Source organism: Eumetopias jubatus, unplaced genomic scaffold, assembly GCF_037043125.1.
Source record: "Eumetopias jubatus isolate StellerSeaLion01/CBP00866 unplaced genomic scaffold, mEumJub1_p1.0 scaffold_2, whole genome shotgun sequence".
Taxonomy (NCBI): Eukaryota; Metazoa; Chordata; class Mammalia; order Carnivora; family Otariidae; genus Eumetopias; species Eumetopias jubatus.
Window position 1 is genome coordinate 36,201,762 of NW_028274808.1, and position 24,528 is coordinate 36,226,289.

Genomic DNA, 24,528 nt, shown 5'->3' on the forward strand with positions numbered 1-24,528 from the left:
ATATATACATCCTTTTATATTGTGTATCCATGAACAAATTATTATAGCTATAGTTATTTTCATACCTTTGTCTTTTGACTTTTATACTAGAGTTAAAAGTGATTTATGCACCAACTATTACAGTAGTGGGAGCATTCTGCATTTAACTATAACTTACTTTTACCAGTGATTTTTATACTTTTGTGTTTTCATATTGTGAATTAGAATTTTTTCATTTCTACTTGAATAAGTCTCTTTAGCATTTTTTGTAAGACATGTATAGTGATGATGAACTCGCTTAGATTTGTTTATCTGGGAAAGTCTCATCTCTTTTTCATTACTGAATGATAGCTTTATTGGATATAGTATTCTTTTCTTTTTTTTAAAGATTTATTTCATTTATTTTAGAGAGAGAGAGAGAGAGAGCATGTGCACGCACATGTGGTGGGGGAGGGGCGGCAGAAGAGGGAGAGAGAGAGAGAGAATCTCAGGCAGATTCCCCGCTGACCTCAGAGCCTGACACAGGGCTCCATCTCATGATCCTTGAGATCATGACTTGAGCTGAAATCAAGAGTTGGACGCCTAACCGACTGAGCTGCCCAGGCATCCCTGGACATTGTATTCTTGGTTAGTAGTTGTTTTTTTTCAGCACTTTGAAAATATTATACCATTTTCTCCTGCCATGCTCATGGATTGGAAGAACAATATTGTTAAAATGTCTACACTACCCAAAGCAATCTACACATTCAATGCAATCCCTATCAAAATAAAACCAGCATTTTTCACAGAGCTGGAACAAACAATCCTAAAATTTGTATACAACCAGAACTTACACTTCATATTTTCTGTGACCCTTAAACTGCAATAAACAATAGTCAAAACAATAGAAGAAATTAGAATGAATGTAATATTGCCACTTATACATATTTATAAAAGGAAGCATATTTTAAAGAAACTGATATTAATACTTTTTCATTATACTTATATGTATTTTCCTTGAGAAGTAATTTTGATCATTGGTTTTGATTTGAATGTTAACTACTTAAGCTTGGGTGACTCAAGTATTATGTTTGTCTTCCCACCCTTCACTTGAAGAATTTGTGTCAGAATTGTAATATATAGAAAATACTTGTTGACATGGAAAAAATGTATACAGAAAACCTATTTTGGGTGGTGGTGAATGTTATAGAAGTTGGGCCTCTAGGCCCTTTGAAAGCTAGAACAAATATGACTTAGTTTGCATAGGATAGCCATGAGGAATTGGGGTTTAGGCTGAGGAACGTGTTTGCAGTGATGATAGTTGGAAGTTTGTTGGCAAAGACAGGTGTACAGAAAGCAAATCCTGGAAGGAACTAGCTAGAGTAAGTACTGAAGAGATCAGAGATGTATAATTGTGGAAGTTATTTTTTATAATTGTTTGGAATGTGATATGTGAAATAAACCCTTTCTTGTGTGTCCTTAAATTACCTTAAAAAATCTACAAACTTTTTTCTAAATGTTTATGATGTGTATTTATTATTTTGTAAATGGTTGCCGATTTCTGCTTGAAGGGACAGCATACGGAGAAACCAAAGAATGTCCACACAAACATAGCCATGATGGGTTGAAAGTAATTTTTTACAGTAATTTTTATATTAATTGCTTAGGTTTAGTTTTTGTCTTTTTTTTTGTAATTATGGTAGTCTACTTATCTTTGAATTTCTCACTTCATTACCCACTCTCTTATCCACAGTAAATTTAATTATTTACATTTCTATGCAATGCTTAAGTAGCTAACAAGACTTAATTTTCTCCTTGCTCTCAGCAACTTAGAAAAAAAATGAAAAAGCCTGAAGGGAAAGAAAAGTTGAGTATTATTGCTGCATAATCTTTTCTTATGTTCCTTTTTCCCTTCTAGCTAAAGCCAATCGGTATACAGTGTAGGAAACCTTTGGATGAATGCGATTTCCCTGAATATTGCGATGGGGTTTCCTCACACTGTGTGCCTGACACTTATGCACGTGATGGACAAAGTTGTGATTCAGGTGATGCCTTCTGTTATGGAGGACAATGTCGGACACATAGCAAACAGTGTAAAGATTTGATTGGAGGAGGTAATGACCAAAACTTTCTTCTTAGTTCCTAAATTCTGATTATTCTAAGCTTTGTTATTCAATTCTATAAGGGCAAAATGTAAATATAATTTGCTAATTAGTGACGTCTTGCCCCTTGGTGTAAAAGGATATAAAATTTTCTTGATTCTGAAAAAAAAAAACCCTTAATTTATATGGAATTCTTGTTTGCAAAGGAAGAAACCTCAAGTGGAAATGCAGCTTCTCAGATTATATGGAATTGGTGGTGGTGGGGTTTAGTTCAGGCTTAAATGAAACAAGGTTTTTACTAGAACAAAGCAGAACTAATAACTAATTGTGTGTATTTCAAGTGTGGGTCTATTTGAAGGGGCTTGCTCATGAGTGAGTGCTTCAATTTATGACCTGTCCAGTTCACTTTGATAGTTTCCTATAAATGTGTAGATCATTAGCTTCATTGAAATATACAATTTCCTGAACATACACAGTTCATGTTCTTTGAGAGAGTAAAATATTTTATTCTCAGTCCTCCTTTTAGGCCTTTCTTAGCCAGATCATAGGTATTGTGTACCTACCTAAGTATTATGTAAATCTATATGAATGACAGGAATTTAAGGAGGAGATGAGGTAGAGGTTTTGGTGATATTATAATTTTGTTCTGCTTTTCTGTAGGAATCATAGTTGTGTTATCTGGCAAGACAATGGTGACATTAGTATTTAAAACGTAATTGAGATGCAAACAAACAAATGGCCAGTAAAATTAGGAGAAACAGAAAATTACTTCAAATCCATGATTCAGTGTTTCCCTAAGTAAAATCAGGAAACTAAATTTCAGTTCTAGTTAGATAAATTTAGATCCATATAGTGGGATGTCAACTACATATCCCCCAAGTTATTTATCTTGTTTATTGTTTCTTTAGTATTAGCAGTGATTTTGAGTGATTTAAAGATCTCTGTGAGAACTACAGATATTTAAGTACAATAGTCTTCTCCCAAAGTATTACAAATTTCTTGGAGATAAGTATAATATCTAAAGCATCTTGATTTTGAAGAAATATCTCTCCAATCCTAGTGATTACTTGTGTAAATGCATTTAGGACATGATAAGTCTGGGCCTGACTATCAATTAGGTTTTGTATTTATTTTTGAAAAGCAATCACATTTTGTGAGCCTCCTGCAGAGCTTGGGGGCAAAAGGAAATTGAAAATTTTGGAGCTGAAAAATTTTCTTCAACCATAACTGTATTTCAATCCAAATTAACTAAAATTCTTTGACTAGGTCATCTGTGATCTGCCATGGACACTGGTTAACCAGAATGGTCTTGAGTAGGGCTTAATAGAATTTTTTTTTTAAGATTTTATTTATTTATTTGACAGAGAGAGACACAGCAAGAGGGAATACAAGCAGGGGGAGTGGGAGAGGGAGAAGCAGGCTTCCCAAGGAGCAGGGAGCCCGATGCAGAGCTCAATCCCAGGACCCTGGGATCCTGACCTGAGCCGAAGGCAGACACTGAACGACTGAGCCACCCACGCGTCCTGGGCTTCATAGAATTCTGAAAGCATTAGCTTTCCAAGATAAGAATGATATATGATTTACAGGCAACAGCCAATAAAATCTTACTCACAGACCTAACACAAATCATTATGTGCCACTAAATTTTTAGTTTCTGGCCAAAATATGCTTATGAGGTAAAATGTGTGTCCTTTTCTAAATTCCTTAGCAAATTTTGTTTTTGTAGAAGTCTAGCTCCTATGGTATGCTTTTCAGTGTTATTTTTGCATATGCAGAAACTTAATATTTAGGTATAATATAAAATGTTAAAGTTTTAGCATCATTTAGTTTGTGGTGATGTTTATCCTCTAAAAGGTAGGAGGTCTCATTAGTTGTAAAGTCACATACATTATTAGGAGTATTTGTCACCAAATTAAGTTGTGTAGCACCTAAAGGAATGTGCATACAAACCCAACAATCACATCAGGGTTTCTCAGGGTCAACATTATTGATATTTTAGGCCAGATAATTCTTTGTTGTGAGAGGTGGGAATTGTGTATTGTAGTACATTCTGTGCATTGTAGTACATTCAGCAGTATTCATGGCCTTTGCTTACTAGACACAATGCCAGCAGACATTTTTGGTTTTTACAACTGGGGCAGGACTGTTACTGGCTTCTAGAAGGTAAAAGTCAGGGATGCTACTAAACATTCTACAATACACAGAACAGTTCCTACAACAGAGTTACCTGGCCCAAAACAAGGGGCCATCTTATTAATTGCTTTCTGGCTGTTTTATAGTTTCATTGGGAGAAAATATTTATGAATCATGTATCTGATAAGAAATTAATATCCAGAATATATGGAAAACTCCAAAAACTCAACAACAAGAAATAAATAGTCCACTTCAAAAACGGGCAAAGAACTTGAATAGACATTTCTCCAAATAAGATAAAGAAGCTCACCTTTACTAATCATTAGGGAAATGTAAATCAAAACCGCAGTTTCACACTCATTAGGATGGCTACAAAACAACAACAACAACAACAACACAAAATTCCAACAAGGATGGGTGAGTGTATAGAGAAATCAGAACGCTTGCGCACTATTGGTGGGATGTAAAATGATACAAGCTGCTGTGAAAAATAGATGATTGTTCCTCTAAAATTAGAAATAGAATTACTATATGATCCAGCATTCCTACTTCTGAGACTATAACCAAAAGAATTGAAAGCAGTGTCTAGAAGAGATATTTGTACACCCATGTTCATAGCAGCATTATTGGGAATAGCTAAAATTTGGAAGCAACACAAGTGTCCATCAATAGATGTATGGAAAAAGAAAAATGTGGTATATACAAACAAACAATGGAATTTTATTCTACAGTAAAAAGGATAGAAATTTTGCAGTAGTCTACACATGGATGAATCTTGAGGACAATTTTGCTAAGTGGAATAGCCAGTCACAAAAACACAAATACTCTATGAGGTACCTAAGTCAAAAATCATAGATGTAGAAAGTATAATGGTATTTGCCAGGGACCTGGGAAGAGGAGGAATGGACAGTTATTGTTTAATAAGTATAGAGTTTCTCTTTTACAAGATGAAAAGTTATGAATGGATGGTAGTGACAGCTATACAACATGAATGCATTTAATACCACTAACCTTTACACTTAAAAATGGTTAAGATGGTAAACTCTATTTTGTATTTTAACACAATAAAATTTGTGGAAAGACAAAAAAACCCAATTCATTTGATATGTAGACACTGTCTGTCTTTAATATTATTTAAAGTAATTCAGCTAAAAAGCTTTTTAAAAAAGATTTATTTATTTGAGGGAGAGAGGGAGGGAGAGCATGAGCAGAGGGAAGGGCAGAAGGAGAGGGACAAGCAGACTCCCTGCGGAGCAGGGACCCCCCCCCCACACGGAGCTCGATACCAGAACCCTGAGATCATGACCTGAGCCGAAGTCAGACACAGCCTAGTGAGCCACCTAGGCACCCCAGGTAAAAGTTTTTTAAAGCTTTGTTTCAGTATTTCCTTACTCTGAAGCCCATTAGCTCTTTTAATATCATGTTTTATGTGTTTATATGTAAATCTTTAATTTCTTAAAGCTTGGCAACTATCTTTCTCCATCTTCTGTTCTTTCTTGAGTGTCTGAAATAGACCTGGTATATGATAAATATATGTGGATTTTTTATTAAAAGGGAGGCACAAAAAGGAGGGATGTCTTATGCCACCATAATGCTGGCAATACTATCTTTAGCATTTTGTGGAAGGGAGGTCTAGTGGTCATGAACTCATTTAGCTTTTGTTTGTCTGGAACGATTTTATCTCCCTTTAATTTTTGAAGGGCAGTTTTGCCTGATACAGTATTCTTTGTTGGCAGCTTTTTCTGTCAGTGCTTTGACTATCATACCACTGCCTTCTGGACTATAAGGTTTCTGCTGAAAAATTCCCTCATAGCCTTATGGGGGTTCCTTGGTATGTGAGAACTCATTTTTCTGTCAAATTCTGTCTTTGTCTTTGAATTTTGACAATTTTATTATAATGTGTCTTGTTATGGATTTCTTTGGGCCCACCTTATTTGAGGTTCTTTGGATGTTCTCGATCTGGATATCCATTTCCTTCTTCCAACTTGAGAAGTTAACCATTATTTCTTTGAATATGTTTCCTGATCCTTTCCTTCTCTATTCTTTTTCTGGAACTCTCATAATGCATATATTAGTCTCATTGATGGTGCCCTATAAGTCCCTTAAGTTACTCTTTCTCATTCTCTTATCTTGTTTGCTGTTCTTAATAATTTCCAGTGACCTCTTTTTGAGTTCACTGATCATTCTTTTTACTTGATTTAGTCTGTTATTGAACCCCTCTAGCACATTTTTCAGTTGTTAGTGTATTGTCGGCTTCATGATTTCTGTTTGGTACTTCGGGCTCTGGATGAATGGATCAAGTCTTTGCCTCCCAAGGGGAAAGCTGAGAGCTGGAATTATTTATCCACTCACTTGGTATTGAGCAGAGGTAGTACTATTGATAACTACTAGCTCAAGCTGCCACCCCTATAGTCCCTGGACATCCAGACATTTCAGACCCATCAGAGCTCCCAGAACTGGCAATACAGATTCCAGGTCTTTGGGCAGCCCCCTTGAAAATGTACACATGTTGGACCTCCAAACAAATCCTTCTCTGCTGGGTGAAGCAGCGAGCTAGATGATCTCTTCCTGCTTGTAAGACACTGCACTGTGGTAAGGTTGCTGATGAGAGGGTGTCTTGAATCTCCCTACTGGCTTTGGTGAGTCTGGTTTTGCATTCTCCCAGAGTAAAAGAGCCTTTCATTTAATTTAGGGTTCATCACAAAGAAAATTAATCCATGAATTGAAGCTGAACCAGCGAATTTGTGAATGGAAAGGAGAGTCCAGGGCTTCCTACGCTGCCATGTTGCTGATATCTTTTTCTCTCTGAAATATCTTTTCCCTCCAATATTATTAGGATAAAATTGATATATGATACCGTGTAAGTTTAAGGCATGCAACATGTTGATTTGATACATTCAGATATTGCAAAATGATTATCATATAGCATTGGTTAACACCTCCATCCTGCCATATAATTACCCTTTCCTTTTTGTCATGAGAATTTTGAAGATTTACTTTCTCAGCAACTTTCAAGTATATAATATGGTATTTATTAGCTATAACCAACATGTTGTACATTAGATCTCCAGAGTGTATTAATATTATAACTGGAAGTTTGTACCCTTGACTAATATTTCCCTATTTCTACTATGCAAAACCCCAAACTGCTCCTTGTTTCTCTGTTTGGCTTTTTTAGATTCCACGTATAAGTGATATCATATAGGATTTGTTTTTCTCTGATATATTTCATTTAGTGTAATGCCTTTAAAGTTTATCCAGATTGTCTCAAATGGCAGGAATTTCTGCTTTTCATGGTTGAATAATATAGATATATCACATTTTCTTTTACATTCATTCCTTAATGGACCCTTGTTTAGTGGAAATAGATTGTTTACATATTTTGGCTATTGTGAATAAGGCTACAATGTACACATAGGAGTGGACATACCTTTTTGAGATCATGATTTCAAATCCTTTGGATAAATACCCGGAAGTGGAATTGCTGGATCATATGATAGTCTATTTTTAAGATTTTGAGGAACTTCCATACTGTTTTCAGTAGTGGCTGAACCAATTTATGTTCCCAGCAGTATACAAGGGTTCCTTTCTCTCTGAATCCTTGCCAACATTTGTTATTTTTATCTTTTTTATAATAACAAACATAACAGGTGTGAGGTGATATCTCACTGTGGTTTTGATTGGCAGTTACCTGATGATCAGTGATGTTTCATGTACCTGTTGGCCATTTGTATGTCTTCTTTGCAAAATGTCTATTCAGGTCCTTTGCCCATTTTCTAATCAATTTATTTGATTTTTCTTTTTTTGGGGGGGTACTGAGTTGTATGGGTTCTTTATATGTTTTGGATATTAATGCCTTAAAAGATATATGATTTGCAAATATTTTATTTCCTCTTTTAAGTTGTCTTTTCATTTTATTGATTGTTTCTTTTGCTGTGAAACAGCTTTTTAAAAAAGTTTGATGTAGTTCCACATATTTATTTTTGCTTTTGTTGCTTATGGTTTTGATGTCATATCCAGGAAATCCCTGCCAAGGCCAATGTTAAGGAGTGCTTTTCCTGTGTTTTCTTCTAGGAGTTTTATTGTTTCAGGTCTTATGTTTAAGTCTTTAATCTATCTTGAGTTCATTTCTATGAGAGGTATAAGGTAGAGGTTTAATTTCATTCTTCTGCATGTGGTTATATAGCTTTTGAAGAGACTTTCTTTTCTACATTGAGTTTCTTGGCACCCTTGTCAAATATTAGTGGACTGTATCTGTGTGGTTTATTTCTGGGCTCTTGATTCTGTTCCATTGGTCTCTCCATTTTTATGCCAGGACTATACTGTTTTGATCACTATAGCTTTGTAGTATAGTTTGAAATCTAGGAAGTGTGTTGTCACTAGTTTTGTTCTTTCTCAGGATTGCTTTGACTATTTGGGGTCTTTAACATTCCATAAGTTTTCCTACATTATGCTTCTATTTTTATTTAGGACTTGACTTCTCTTTTGATAACTTCTTTGAACCATTGGTTATTCAGGGGTATATTGTTTAATCTGCACATATATTTTTTTTAGTTTTCCAGTTTTACTTCTGTTATTGATTTCTAGTTTTAACCATTGTGGTCAGAAAAGACTGATAGTCTTCTTAAAATTTCTAGGCTTTGTTTTGTGACCCAACATGTGCTCTGTACTGGATAATGTGCCATGTGCATTTGAGAATAATGTGAATTCAACTGTGGTTCAATAGAATATTCTGATTATGTCTGTTAGTTCCCTTTGGAAGAATGTATGATTCAAGTCCAACATTTCCTTGTTGATTTTCTGTCTGGATAATCTATCAATTGTTGATAGTGGTTATTGACTTCTACTATTACTGTATTGTTGTCTTTTTCTCCCTTTAGAGCTGTTAGTATTTGCTTAATATATTTAGGTGCTCTGTTGTTGGGTGCATATATATTTGATTGTTATATCTTCTTGAAGAATTGATCTTAAATTACATCACTATCTTAGTCTCTTGTTACTGTTTTTTGGCTTAAAGTCTATTTTGCCTGATATAAATATAGCTACCTCTGCTCTCTTTTGGTTACCCCTCTCATGAAATATATTTTACTATCCTTTCACTTTGAGCCTCTGTGTGACCTTAAAGCTCAAGTGAGTCTCTTGTAGGCAGTGTAGTTGGGTCTGGTTTTATTGTCCATTAAACCATTCTATGCTTTTTGATTTGAGAAGTCAATACATTAATGTTTAGAGAATTATTGATAAATTCCATTGATGTGTGGGGCCTGAAGTATTTTTACATGGAAGCATTTTATGGAAGTAGCTCACCTTTTCCCTCTCTCTGTCTCAGATATTAAATCACAGGTGACTAAGTTGATGCTTCCTTTTTTTTAATAAAGATTTTACTTATTTATTTTAGAGAGTAGAGAGAGTGAGGGGAGGGGCAGAGGGAGAGGGAAGGAGAGTATCTCAAGCAGACTCCCCACTGAATGTAGAGCATGATATGGGGCTAGAGCCCAGAACCCTGAGATCATGACCTGAGTCAAAATCAACAGTCAGTTACTCAAGTGACTGAGCCACCCAGGTACCCCAGGGATGCTTCCTTTTGATTGTATTTACTCTGTACTTCAACTGCTGCAACCCCCTATGTGGACATATTTAGGAGTAGATGCTTTTAATACTCTTGAACATTGGGCTTAATGTCACTAAGTGTCACCAAGTGCAGGATACTGGGTCTCCTCACCCATAAACAGAAACATAAATACCTGACTACGTTCATTACAGTCCTGCCATGGGAATAAAATGTGGTGGGAAGCACAGTCAGTTATAAAATACAAAGAATTAACAACTAAGGCAAACAATTACATAAAAATCACAAAATAAATATATTTACCCTAGAGATTCTTGCAGCCACATAAACAAAACAGACACAAACAAAAAACCAAAACAAACAAACAAACAAGAAAAACCCAGTTATTGACTTTTACTTGGCCCTACCAGGTGAAAAATGCGTTTTCTCGATGCCTCTACCTTATCAGAATCTCTGCAAACAGCATTCTCACAGCAGGTCATTGCATTTCCTGATGTGACCAGCTCTTGGCATTGTTCAAGAACGTGCACCCACTGGCTTCTGGAAAGAGCAGAGTCAGGGTCATGTTCCAGAATGTCCCAAACTTAACTTTCAATAACTGTCTTCTTTCATGCTTGTGGGTCTTGCAGTGATATCAGTTCAAAGCCTGCAAAATAGAGGCAAGAGTAGGAAGGTTGATACCCAAAAGGCCTGAATCTTTTAGGGCCACAGGAGAGTTACGTAATGGAACCATAGCAGACATAGTCTTGGGAAGAAAAGAAAATTTAGGTCAGGAGTGGGATGGCCAGAGCAGTGGGCTTTGATAGTCAAGAGAACAATGCAGAAATATTTGCCATCCTAAGTCCCAGAAGTTGAGCTGAAAAAGACTACAAAGAAGATGTGGGGTTTTTCAGAGTGGTGGGAGATCCCAGGAGCAATCTTGGAGATAACCTGCATTTTGCTGCTTTCACTTTTCCTCCAGTGTGTGGAAGAAGATGGAGCAGGTTACTGACCTCGCTCCCCAAGCCACTCAAAGGAACTAAGGGCTGATTGGAAAGAGCTGTTCCAATGGCAGTAAAGCAGTGTTATATGACAATGATCCGTCCCTATCTAAAATGTAGTATTTTGTTTATCATGAATTTTTCTTGCCATTAATTTTGATTTTTAAAAATATTGAGTTAAGATATTATTTGATTATTGAATTTTTGCTTCTCTACCCTCTTAAATTTTGCACCATTTTAATCCTGGCCCTTGGATAGAATTTGGGGGAATCGAGAAGTTCAAATTAGATTTAATCAAATCAAATCAAATCAAATCAAATCAAATCAAATCAGTAATTTGGGACAAAACAAAAAGAAGCTAATTACTTACTGATTAGTTCAAGAGTAGGCTTTTCAAAAGACAGTTGGATTCTGCTCACAAATCTATTTTGACTTGTTTTGTGGCATCTTTTATATGTATGGATTGTGTCAAGAGAGAGAATGAAGTTTATTGATCATGTCCTCCAACTATGAAAATCTGAAATTGCTGAAAGGAGCTCCTTTGCCAGTTAATAGTGGTGACAACAAAAGATCTCAGGTTTTATTACATGTGATTAACGTGATCAACACAAGGCACCTCCAATCACCAAGTCATAGTGATAGGACAGCTATTATTACATTTGAATTTTTTATGATTTTAAAATTAGACATAACTCAAGATATAAAAGGGTGAAGTAGATGAACATTGGTGTCCTTCCTGATTTTAAAATTAAATAGCTCTTTTTTTATTGAAGTGTAGTTGACACACAATGTTACATTAGTTTCAGGTGTATAACATCGTGATTCAACAACTCTATGCATTTTGCTGTGCTCACCACAAGTGTAGCTACCATCTGTCACCATACAACGCTATTACAATATCAACTGTATTCCCTATGCTGTACCTTTTATCCCCATGATTATTCATTCCATAACCGGAAGTCTGTATCTCCCATTACCCTTCAGTCATTTGCCCATCTTCCCCCCACACCCACTGGCAACCATCAGTTTGTTCTCTGTATTTATGGGTCTGTTTCTGCTTTTTGTTTGTTTGTTAATATGTTTTGTTTCTTAGATTCCCCATATAAGTGAAATCATATGATAGTTTCTTTGTCTGACTTATTTCACTTAGCATAATACCCTTTGGTCCATAAATGTTGTCACCAATGTCAAGATCTCATTATTTTTTTATGGCTCAGGAATATTCCATTACACACACACACACACACACACACACACACACACACACACACACACACTATATCTTCTTTACTTGTTCATCTATTGATGGACACTTGGGTTGCTTCCATATTTTGGCTACTGTAAATAATGCTGCAGTAAATATAGGGGTGCATATACCTTTTCAAATTTTTTTTGTCTGTTTGTTCTCTTTGGGTAAATATGCAGCAGTGGAATTACTGGATTATATGATATTTCTATTTTTAATTTTTCAGGGAACCTCCATACTGTTTTCAACTATACCAATTTACATTCCCACCAATGGTGCACAAGTGTTCCTTTTTCTCTATATCCTTTCCAACACTTATTTTTTGTTTTCTTTTTGATTCTAGCCATTCTGAGAGGTGTAAGGTGATGTCTCCATTTTGGTTTTTATTTGCATTTTCAGGATGATTAGTGATCAGTATCTTTTCAGATGTCTGTTAGCCATCTGCATGTCTTCTTTGGAAAATGTCTATCTAGGTCCTCTGCTCATTTTTTAATTGTATTGTTTGGTTTTTTGGACTTGAGTTGTATAAGTTCTTTCCATAATTTGGATACTAAGCCCTTATTGGGTATATCATTTGCAAATACCTATTCCTATTTAGTAGGTTGCCTTTTTGCTTTGGTGATGGTTTCCTTTGCTATGCAAATCTTTTTATTCTGGTGTAATCCTAATAGTTTATTTTTGCTTTTGTTTCCCTTGCCTGGAGAGACATATCTAGAAAAATGTTGCTATGATCAATGTCAAAGAAATTTTTGCCTAAGTTTTCTTGTAGGAGTTTTATGAATTTGTGCCTTATAGTTAGGTCTTTAATGCATTTTGAATTTATTTTTGTGTATGGTGTGAGAAGATGGTCCATTTTTATTCTTTTTCATGTAGCTGTCCAGTTTTTCCACACTATTGAAGACACTGTCTTTTCCCCAGTGTATATTCTTGCCTCCTTTGTCATAGATTAACTGTCAACATAAGTGTCGGTTTATTTCTGGTCTTTGTATTTTGTTCTATTGAGCTATGTGTTTACTTTTGTTCCAGTACCATGTGTTTTGATTATGACAGCTTTGCTGAATATCTTGAAATCTGGGATTGTGATACCTCCAGCTTTGTTTTTCTTTCTCAACATTGCTTTGGCTATTTGAGGTCTCTCATGGTTCCATAAAAATTTTAATATTATTTGTTCTAGTTCTGTGAAAAATGCTGTTGGTATTTTGATAGGGATTGCATTGAATCTGTTGATTGCTTTGGGTAGTATGAACATTTTAATAATATTCATTCTTCCAGTCCATGAGCATGGAATATCTTTCCATTAATTTGTGTTGTTTTCAACTTCTTCAATCAATGTTTTATAGTTTTCAGAGTATAGGTCTTTCATTTTCTTAGTTAAGTTTATTCCTAGGTATTTTATTATTTCTGGTGCAATTGTAAATGGAGTTGTTTTCTTTATTTATCTTTCTGCTACTTCATTATTAATGTACACAAATGCAACCAAATTTTGTGTATTAATTTTGTATCATGCAACTTTACTGATTCATTTATTACTTCTAATAGTTTTTTTGGTGGAATCTTTAGGGTTTTCTATATGCAGTATCATGTCTTCTGCAAATAGAGACTTACTTATTCCTTACAAATTTGAATACCTTTAATATCTTTTCTTGCCTAATTGCTGTGGCTAGAATTTCTAGTAATATGTTGAATAAAAGTGGTGAGAGTGGGACATTCTTGTCTTATTCCAGATCTTAGAGGAAAAGTTGCTCAGTTTTTCACCATTGGGTATGATGTTATCTGTGGGTTTTTCATATATGACCTTTATTGTGTTGAGGTATATTCCCTCTAAACCCACTTTGTGGAGGGTTTTTATCATGAATGGATGTTGTACTTTGTAAAAATGCTTTTTCTTCATCTAATGAGATGATCATATGATTTTTATCTCTTGTTTTGTTAATGTGGTGTATCATATTGATTGATTTGTAAATATTGAACCATCACTGCATCCCCAGAATAAATCCCACTTGATCATGATGAATGATCCTTTTCATATATTGTTGGATGTGATTTGCTGATATTTTATTGAGGATTTTGCATGTATGTCCCTCAGAGATATTGACCTATAGTTTTCCTTTTTGTCGTGTGTTTATGTGGTTTTGGTATCAAGGTGATGCTGGCTGCAGTAGAATGTATTTGAAGATTTCCTTCTATTTTTTGGAAGTTTGAGAAGAATAGGTATTAACTCTTCCTTAAATGTTTGGTAAAATTCACCTGTGAATCTTTTTGGTCCTGGACTTTTATGCTTTCGTAGTTGTTTGATTACTGATTCAATTTCATGTGTGTTCAGATTTTCTATTTCTTCTTGATTCAGTTTTGATGGATTTTATGTTTCTAGGAATTTATGTGTTTTTTCTAGGTTGTCCAATTCATTGGCATATAATTTTTTGTAGTAGTTTCTTATAATTCTTTGTATTTCTGTGGTGTGAGTTGTTACTTCTCTTTCAATTCTGATTTTATTTATTTGAGTCCTCTCTCTTTTTTTCTTGAGGAGTATGGCTAAAGGTTTATCAATTTTGTTTATTGTTTCAAAGAACTAACCAGCTCTTTATTTCATTGGTCTTTTCTATCTTTCTAAATTCTTTTTTCATTTATTTCTACTCTGATCTTTATTCTTTCCTTCCTTCAACTAACCTTGGTCTTTGTTTGTTCTTGCAAGTTGAAGTGGGTGCAAACTGGGGGGTTCCAGGGCTTTCTCCACAGAGGGCATACTGGCAGGTTAGCTGACGCTGAGGTTGGTGCAGGCCATGTTGTCCTAGGGCACTCCATGCAGATGGTACCCTGGCAGGGTAGCTGGAGCAGGGCAGGGTAAGGGCTAGGCATCCCAGGGCACTCTGTGCAGGCGTTGCTCTTATGGGGTGGCTGGAGCTGAAGCAGATGTGAGCTGGGAGGTCCCAGGGCATTCTGAGCTGGGGGTTTCCGGGCAAGCCATCTGTAGCGAAGGTGGCATGGGCCTGGTGTGTTCTCCAGGTGCTTAGCACCTGTGTCACTTTGGCAAGATGGCTGGAGCTGTAGTGAGCACTGACCAGGGGTGTCCTGGTGCACGGTGTTTGGGCCACCTTGGTGGGATTGTTGAGGATGATGTGGCCTAGGGTCATGGGGCTCACTGAGGTGGTAAGCCAACTAGGGAACTTAGGTCACTCTCCTGTCCATGCTATCAAGGTGGAAAGGGGATGCAAATTGTGGTGCTTGCCAACCCCACAAACCCAAATAGAGTTCCAGGAGCTTCCCTGCCATGAGGCAGGATTCTGAGACTAATTCCTTTATATTCTAGTTGCTCTTTTAAACCACAGCTTTTTTTCTGTGCCCATGCTGTCCAGGGCTTGTATGAGCTAGGGAATCAGGGCTCACTGAGGCAGCTGACTACCTGTGGCATCAGGACCCTCCTCTTGGCTATGCTATCAAGGTGGAGGGGATATGTAAATTGTCATACTCACCAGTCCCTCTGACCTATAGAGTACCAGCAGCTCTCCCAGCACTTGGCGGAGTTCTAGGGCTGGATCTCTTAAATTCTAGTTGCTCTTTTAAACTGTAGCTTTCTTTCCCTATGATTCAGGGCAGATGAATCTGCTCATGGTCCCTCAGTCCTATCCCTCACCACTGTAACATCAGGGATGGGGGTTTCCTTTGTTACCATGTTTTCATCGCTGTTGCAGTTCTCTTTGTGGTCTTTCTGTCTTTCATTGTACAGAAGCCATTCAGTCAGTACTCAGTTCTTCAGGAGGAATTTATAAATAGGTATAGATTTGGTATGAGCATGGAAGGAAGTGAGTTCAGGGTCTTCCTAAGTGGCCATCTGGGACTGGAACCATTCAAAATTTTTATTTTAGCGATTGTTAGGATAGGAGGGAACAGAAATGAGGACTTTAATATGAACGAAGAGTTAAGAAATATGCTCTTTGGGCTTCTTATCTGTATTGCATTATACATACTCTTTCTCTCCTGGTTTGTTTAGGCTAACAAGCTACATTTTCACATTGGGTAGGAAACTAAAGCAGAAAATAAACAATTTACAGGACAGAGGGCTATGTTTGCTTATATTTCTAATAATATAATGCCATTTGAATAACGTTGCTGTTTATTTTCTGTTTGGTAGAGAACAAAGTCTACCAGGCTTAAAATGAGGAGCTCTCTTTTTAATGCTAGATCTACCTCAGCAATTTTTTTAAGTCTAACATGGTTAATTTAATTAGTAGCATAATAATTTAATTAATACATACATTTCACCTTATATTTCTCATATCTTAAAAGGCAGAAAAAAGTCAAATACATAAAAATATTCAATGCTCTGTGAACAAACAAGGTGTAAGCCATGCCATATTATCTAATTCTAAACCTGGTACAATCATTTTTTTAAAAAATTATTTATTTATTTATTTATTTATTTATTTATTTATTATATTCAGTTAGCCACCATATAGTACATCATTATTCTGATGTTCCTACCTCGGTACATAAGAAAGCTCTTCCCCCTAGCTGCTCTCAGGATAGCTTCCTTGGCTCTAAGATTTGCAAGTTTTACTATTATATGCAAGGGTGTTCTATTTTTATTGATCTTGGGAGGGGTCCTCTCTGCCTCTTGGACATAAATGCTTGTTTCCTTCCCCAGATTAGGGAAGTTCTCAGCTATGATTTGCTCAAACATACCTTCTACTCCTCTCTCTCTCTCTCCATCCCCTCAGGGATCCCAGTAATTCTGACATTGGAACATTTCATGGCATCATTGATCTCTCTAGGTCTGTTCTCATGGGCTTCTAGCTGCCTATCCCTATCCTCCTTGGCTTCCTTCATTTCTATCAGTTTTTCTTCTATATCACTAATTCATTCTTCTGCCTCATTTACCCTGGATGTTAGAGTATCCAGTTTAGACCGCATCTCATTCATAGCATTTTTTTTAGTTCGGCCTGATTAGATCTCATTTATGCCCTTAGAGATTCTATATTATCACTAATGCTTTTCTCAAGCCTAGCTATTGACTTCATAATTGTTACCCTGAAGTCTATCTCTGACATTTCGCTTATATCCATAGCCATTAGATCTGTGGCAGAGGCCATTGTCTCTGGTTCTTTTCTTTGTTGGAAGTTCTTCCTCCTTAGTCATTCTGTTGAGGGATGGTTGAGGAAGTGTACAGAGTCCAAATTATCAAGCATGACCCAAGCAAGATCCACCCTAGGAAAATGTGGAGCGGTCAGAAGCCACCACCAAAAAAACAAAGCTGAAATGAAACACAAGAATAAAACTTAAAAATTAAAAAAAACATTAAAAATTTTAAAAAAACATTAAAAATAAAAAAAAAATTTAAAAAAAGAAAAAAGTAGAGGCAAGGGGAAGGGGGGCTATAATCTCAGTGTGGACAAAGTAGGGTGTTTCAGTTGTTCCTGGGTGTATTTTGTTCTGTTTGTTAGAGGACACTACTTCCCCAAATTACAGGGAAAGTAAAAGTTGTATATATATAAAGGTGAAATTGAATAGGGAAAAAAGGAATACAATGAAGCATATACCTATAAAAAATTAGGTGTGAAAAAGTACAAGTTAAAAAGCTACTATGCAATATAAACTGATGTATTAAACATCTAGTTGAAATGAGAAAAAAGGTAAAAAAATCAGAATAAGCTTAAGAGAAAAAATAAAAAGAAAAAGAGACTTGTATCTGAAAAATAAACAAGCCCTGAAGCAACGACTGGAGCTCAATATACTATTTTCCCTGGTGTTGGGATTTTACGGTTTTATAGGGACTTTAGGGTTGTCGTTCTCTTGTTCTTCCAGCCTCCCTTCTGGGGAAGGGCCTGTTGCTGTTTCTCAGGCACCCCTGCTTGGGCGGAGTTGCCCTGCCCCCTGCCTGTCAGGAGGGTGGGAACAGTGGAAATTGGATTTTTTTTTTAAAGATTTTTATTTATTTGCGAGAGAGAATGAGAGATAGCACGAGAGGGAAGAGGGTCAGAAGGAGAAGCAAACTCCCTGCTCAGCAGGGAGCCCGATGTGGGACTCGATCCTGGGACTCCAGGATCATGACCTGAGCCGAAGGCAGTCGCTTAACCAACCGAGCCACCCAGGCGCCCCGGAAATTTGAGCTTTTGTTCTCTGGCGGCTTTCCGTGCCTCCTCGAGGGTCAGAGCAAAAATGGTCGCACCCAAACCTCTGGCCCAAAGCAGAGAAATTGCAGTCGGCTCTCTTCACTGTACCCTCCAGAACTAACAGTCTCCGTTTTTGTGTGTGACCACAGTGACTCTCCCAGAGATCTTCCCAGGGGCCCAGAAGTGCCCCTGCCCTTTGTGCTTCTAAAACCACGAGTCCCGAGCACCCACAGCTCCTGGATCCTGTCTGGGCACTGCTCTAGAGCCCTTTCCTGCCCGCTACCACTCTGTGAGTTTTTGCCAGGTCCCTGGTGCAGGATGCTTTTGCGATCCGGTGTTACATCACTTTCCAGGAGCCAGTTTAAGGAGACGCCCTCCCACTACTGTTTATCTTCTTTTTTTTTTTAGTTTTTTTTTTTTTTTTTTTTTGACAGAGAGAGACACAGTGAGAGAGGGGGAACACAAGCAGAGGGAGAGGCAGAGGAAGAAGCAGGCTTCCCCCACCCCCAAGCAGGGAGCCCCATGTGGGGCTCGATCCCAGGACCCCGGGATCATGACCCCAGCCGAAGGCAGAAGCTTAAGGACTGAGCCACCCAGGTTCCTCCCCTTCTGTTTATCTCCCTGAAGCTTCATGACTCCGCCCTTCCTACTTTGTGACAGATGGCACGTTTCTGCTTCTAGCGATCCAGATATATATTTTTACATCTCAAGCTAATTTCATGGGTGTTCAGAATGGTTTGGTAGATATCCAGCTAAATTCAGGGGACCGGTTGAAATGGGGTCCCCTACTCCTCCTCCATCTTGCCTCCCCCAAAAGCTACCTCAGCAACTTTTTACTGCTAGGTAATTATAAACCTCCTTAGGTATCACATTATAATTTTACAAGATGAGTTTTTTATTTCTACAATGATTATCGGTACTGTAATTTACTTAAGTTTTTTTTTCTTTTAGCTTCTAGAGGTGGTCCATTTGCTTGTTATGATGAAGTAAATACAAGAGGAGATAGATATGGAAACTGTGGTCGAGACTTTTGTAGTTATCCGTATGTATTTAGAAATTTATAATTTCGTTTGGGATGTAGGTTATATATTGCTAAGATCCTAGAATATATGGCAATTTATCACAGGTTTCTTTGTTTCCTAATCTGACTGAACAATATTACTCATTGCCTACAAGTGACATGTATTCAGTGCCTCTAATGTAACAACAATGATATTTGTAGTGAGATTTATTCTATTTTACTAAAGAAAGAATTGAAGACTGATGATAATTTGCTCAAATTTCAGAAGCTAATATAAGACAGGCCAGGGCTGTCAGATTGCAGATATCATTAATTTTTCTTTTGGCACATAGCCTCACAGAACAAAAAGAGCCACTTTGTACATAAATCAGTGTGCTCAAAAAGTTTCCTGAGAGAATATTGTTGAGACCTGGAGTTAAACTAGTAAGATATTTTTTTTTTTTAAAGAGGCATATTAGCAATCTGTGTTATTTTAGTAAATAAGAAAATTTTCTTTTCTGCCTTATGCTTCTAGTAATCTTCTATGTGGAAAATTAGTTTGTGCCTGGCCACACAAAGCATTAGTATCACGTGCAAATTTATCTGTGATTTACACACATGTCCGAGAAGAAATGTGTGTAAGTACATTTCGAAACACAGAAAAGAAACCTAAAAATCCATGGACAACATATGAAAAACCTGAAGATAGAGATGATACATTTGTACAAGATGGCACTGTGTGTGGTCCTGCTATGGTAATTAGAACTACAAAATTTCAAGTGTTTTACAAATTATTTTTTATAGTTATACTCATTTTGACAATATACTAAGCAATTCATTTTGAAACAGCCTTGTTAAAATAATAGTCACCCATGATATATACAATTCATTGCTTTTGATTAATGTATGGAATTGTATAACCACCACCATATCTAGTTTTAGAACATACCATTACTCTTGCCCATAAACAACATATCCAACTTTCCCAATTATTAACATCTAACAATAATATGGTACATTTGCTATAGTCAATGAACTAATAATGTTCATACATTATATTAAATAAATTCCATACTTCATTCAGATTTATCTTACCTAATGTTTTTCCCAGGATTCACCCAGAATACCACATTACATTTATTAATTATATATTCATAGGCTTCTCTTGACAGTGATGGTTTCTCATAATTTCTTTGTTTTTGATGGCCTTGACATTTTCAAGAACTGGTCAGGTATTCTGTAGTATGTCCCTCAAATTAAGATTTGTCTGATGTTTCTCTTATTATTAGACTGGGTTTATGTATTCTTGGGAGGAAGACCTCAGAGGTAAAGTATCTTTCATCATATCAAGTGTTGATGTTAACCTTGATCACCTGCCTGAGATAATATTTGTCAAATTTCTCACTGTTAAGTTACTCTTTATTTCCCTTTCCATACTGTATTTCCTTAAAAGAAGTTACTGTGTATAGCCCATACTTAAGGAGTAGGAAGTTATGTTTCACCTTCTTGGGGGCTCAGTAGCTACATAAATTATTTTGAATTCCTCTGCACCAAAGGTTTGTCTATTCTCCATTTATTTATTCAGTCATTTATTTGTAACAGTATAGACTCATGGATATTTATGTTATGGTCTGGGTTAGAATCCAGTACTACTTTATTGATTTCATTGTTCAAGTTTTTCTAGCTTTGGCCATTGGGAGTTCTTTCCATTGACTCCTGTCTCTTTGACAAACTCTTAACATTGTGAGATGTTTTTTTTCTTTTTGAGTGCTTCCTTACTTTCCAGAATCACAAGATGTTCTACATTCAGATTGAATATTTCCGGCCCCAGTTCCTAAAATCAGCCATTCTCCAAGGAACCCTGGTTCATTTGAATGGGAAATGATATTTAGAAACCAAGATCTAGGTATTAATTTTGCTTTTTGCTATTGGGAGTGTCACTTCTGGCCCCATCAGCAGACAGAGCTAGGAAATGTATATCTATATATGATTCATACATATGAAAACATAGATATATATACATGAATATATGTATAAATATATGTATATCCACTATTTTATATATATATATTTCTATATCTACTTGTCTACATTAAAAAACGTGAGGTCAAAATTACACTTTCAAATTGAATCCATAATATAGGGTTCATTCTAGCCTTCTATCTTTTCATATTTGTGACAGTTTTCTTTGATAGTGATATACTTTGACACTTTCTTTGACAGTGATATATATGAATTCTATCCTTGGATGTCTTTGGAATACACATTAAGCTATCTCGAATTGCTAGCTCATTCCACTATGAAATTATTTTTGCCCTTAGCCTGAAGTGAATTATTTGGGTTAATTCATTTTTCCTCCTTAACATGGTTAGATTATTCATTTGAAAAACAGTAAGCTTTTTGGATTTCTCCCTGTCCTGTTCATTTTATTTTATTTTATTTTCTGATATGTGAAATATAAAATGATTTTTAAGATTCAAAACTATAGGGGCACCTGGGTGGCTCAGTTGGTTAAGTGCCCAACTCTTGATTTTAGTTCAGGTTGTGATCTCAGGTTTGTGAGATTGAGCCTCAAGACTGGTTCTGTGCTCAGCACAAGTCTGCTTGTGTCTTTCCCTCTGCTCCTACCCTCCCCCGCACACCTACGCACATGTGTTCTCTCTCTCTCAAATAAATAAAAACTTTTAAAAAATTTTAAAAAAGATTCAAAGCTATATATGGTTATACTCAGAGAATTATCATTTTTATCCTTCTACTCCATTCCCATCCCTGCAAACCTTCTATCCATTCTCATTACTCTCCCCTACTCCCAATAGAGAAACAATTAGTTTTTATTATTAGTTTCTATTATTTTAGTTTTTATTTAGTTTTAGTTATCTTACCTTTTATTTTTTGCACAATGGAGCAGATATGTACATTTTTTATATCTCCTTTGTTAAACAAAAAGTAGTATACATGCTATAAATGCTTTTGCACTTTTTTTTTGCTTAAACATTTTGTGGTAATTAGTTTACATCAGTTCTAGAATGCTTCCTTATTATTTTATATTTTCTGGCTGAATTTTATTTATTAAAATTAATGCAATTTTTCCATTATGAAATAATACATACACATCAAAAATGACTTGAAAATACAGAGAAGGAAAAAATCATTCATAGTACCATCACCTAGAGATAAATTCTCTTTATATTTCAGAACACATATTTCCAGTATTTTTAGTGTTTATAACATTTTTTCAGTTTTAATATTACAAAATTAATAGAAATATAAATTATAAATGTAATATATCTTTGAATAATTTTTGAAATGGAGAAAAATATTAAGAAGGAAAACCATTACACAGAATTCACTTACCCAGGATTAGCCACAGTTATTGGTGGTCTTTTTTTTCTTTGATTAAACTTTTAATTTTGAAATAATTATACTTTAATGGAAAGTAAAATAGGTTAGAGATGTCCTATCTATCCTACACCCAGATTGTCTTAATATCTTTAACCTGTAAAATATAAAAGACAGGTTATTGACTTTGGTAGAAACCTTATTTAGATTTCATCTCTTTTTACAAGAATGTGTACGTGTGTGTATGTGTGTGGTGTGTGTGTGTAGTTCTGTGCAATTATATAACATGTGTATATTCATGAAACCACCATCACAATCAGAATACCGAGCTGTTCCAGCACCAAAATGGAACTCTATCATGGCTTCATTTTTAGTCATACCTTTCCCTGTATGCCTATGCTGTGTTCTAATCAGTTCTCTATCTCTATAATTCTGTCATTTGGAGAATGTTATAATAATAGAATTATGTAATAACCTCTAGAGATTAATTTTTGTTACCCAGTGTAATATCCTTGGGATCTATCTAGAAAGCCACATGTTGTCCAATAGTTCATATTTAGTGCTGAGTAATATACCATTGTATGAATATACCACAGTTGGCCTAACGATTCTTTCTTTTTTTAGTGTCATTATTTATATTTATTTTTTTATTATGTTCAGTTAGCCAACATAATAGGCTAGGACCTTGGTGAGTATTTTGGCATCCATGTTCATCAGGGATATTGATCTGTAATTCTCTTTTTTGGTGGGGCCTTTGCCTGGTTTGGGGATCAGGGTAATGTTGGCCTCATAGAATGAGTTTGGAAGTTTTCCTTGTGTTTCTATTTTTTGAAACAGCTTCAGTAGAACAGGTATTATTTCTTCTTTAAATGTTTGGTAGAATTCCCCTGCAAAGCCATCTGGCCCTGGACTCTTGTTTTTTGGGAGGTTTTTGATTACTGCTTCAATTTTGTTATTGGTTTTTGGTCTATTCTGATTGTCTGTTTCTTCCTGTTTCAGTCTTAGTAGTTCATAAGTTTCCAGGAAGGCATCCATTTCTTCCAGGTTGTTTAATTTGTTGGCATATAGTTGCTGGTAATAATTTCTAATAATTGTTTCTATTTTCTTGGTGTTAGTCATGATCTCTTCCCTTTCATTCATGATTTTGTTGATTTGGGTCCTTTCCCTTTTCTTTTGGATAAGTCTGGCCAGTGGTTTATCGATCTTATTAATTCTTTCAAAGACCAACATCTAGTTTTGTTGATCTGTTCTACTGCTTTTCTGGTTTCTATTTCATTGATCTCTGCCCTTATCTTTATTATTTCTCTTCTCCTGCTTGGTTAGGTTTTATTTGCTCTTCTTTCTCCAGCTCCTTTAGGTATAAGGTTAACTTGTGCAGTTGGGATTTTTCTACTTTTTTGAGAGAGGCTTGGATGGCTATGTATTTCCTCCTTAAGACCACCTTTGCAGTATCCCATAGGTTTTAGACCAATGTGTTTTCATTCTCATTAGTTTCCTTGAATTGCTTAAGTTCTTCTTTAATTTCCTGGTTGATCCAATCATTCTTTAGCAGGATGCTCTTTAACTTCCAAGTGTTTGAGTTCCTTCCAAATTTTTCTTGTGATTGAGTTCCAGTTTCAAAGCACTGTGGTCTGATAACATGTCGGGAATAATCTCAATCTTGTGGTATCAGTTGAGACCTGATGTGTGACCCAATATGTGGTCTATTCTGGAGAAAGTCCCATGTGCACTCGAGAAGAATGAGTATTCTGTTGTTTTAGGATGGAATGTTCTGTATATATCTACAAAGTCCATCTGGTCCAATATGTCATTCAAAGCTGTGAAGTCCATTTGGTCCAGTAAACACTCATTTTCTTTGGAGGCTTTTTAGCCACCTCATTATTGGGAGTCTCTCATTGCCCTATTACCTTATATAATTATCTGTTATCCTTGCTGTTCTCTTTCTCATCATTTTTTTCTCATGGAATAGTAAACTATCTTTCTGTGCTACTCATACCCATGATTTTAAGACCCCAACCTTCCACCTCATAGTTCTCAACCTTAGTTGCTCCAATAATCATGTGGACCCTGTACCCAGAGATTTTGATAGAAATGTCT

The 24,528-nt window shown here is 36.0% G+C and overlaps 1 protein-coding gene across 1 annotated transcript in view; it reads left to right on the plus strand.

Annotated features, from left to right (window-relative positions):
* The window catches only part of LOC114224818 (disintegrin and metalloproteinase domain-containing protein 5-like), a 134,012-nt gene that overhangs the window by 86,745 nt on the left and 22,739 nt on the right, over positions 1-24,528 (plus strand). The window contains exons 15-17 of the mRNA XM_088021310.1: positions 1,877-2,072; positions 19,044-19,134; positions 19,628-19,847. Of these exons, the coding sequence (XP_087877436.1) occupies positions 1,877-2,072; positions 19,044-19,134; positions 19,628-19,847 (507 nt within the window). The remainder of the gene's footprint in view (positions 1-1,876; positions 2,073-19,043; positions 19,135-19,627; positions 19,848-24,528) is intronic.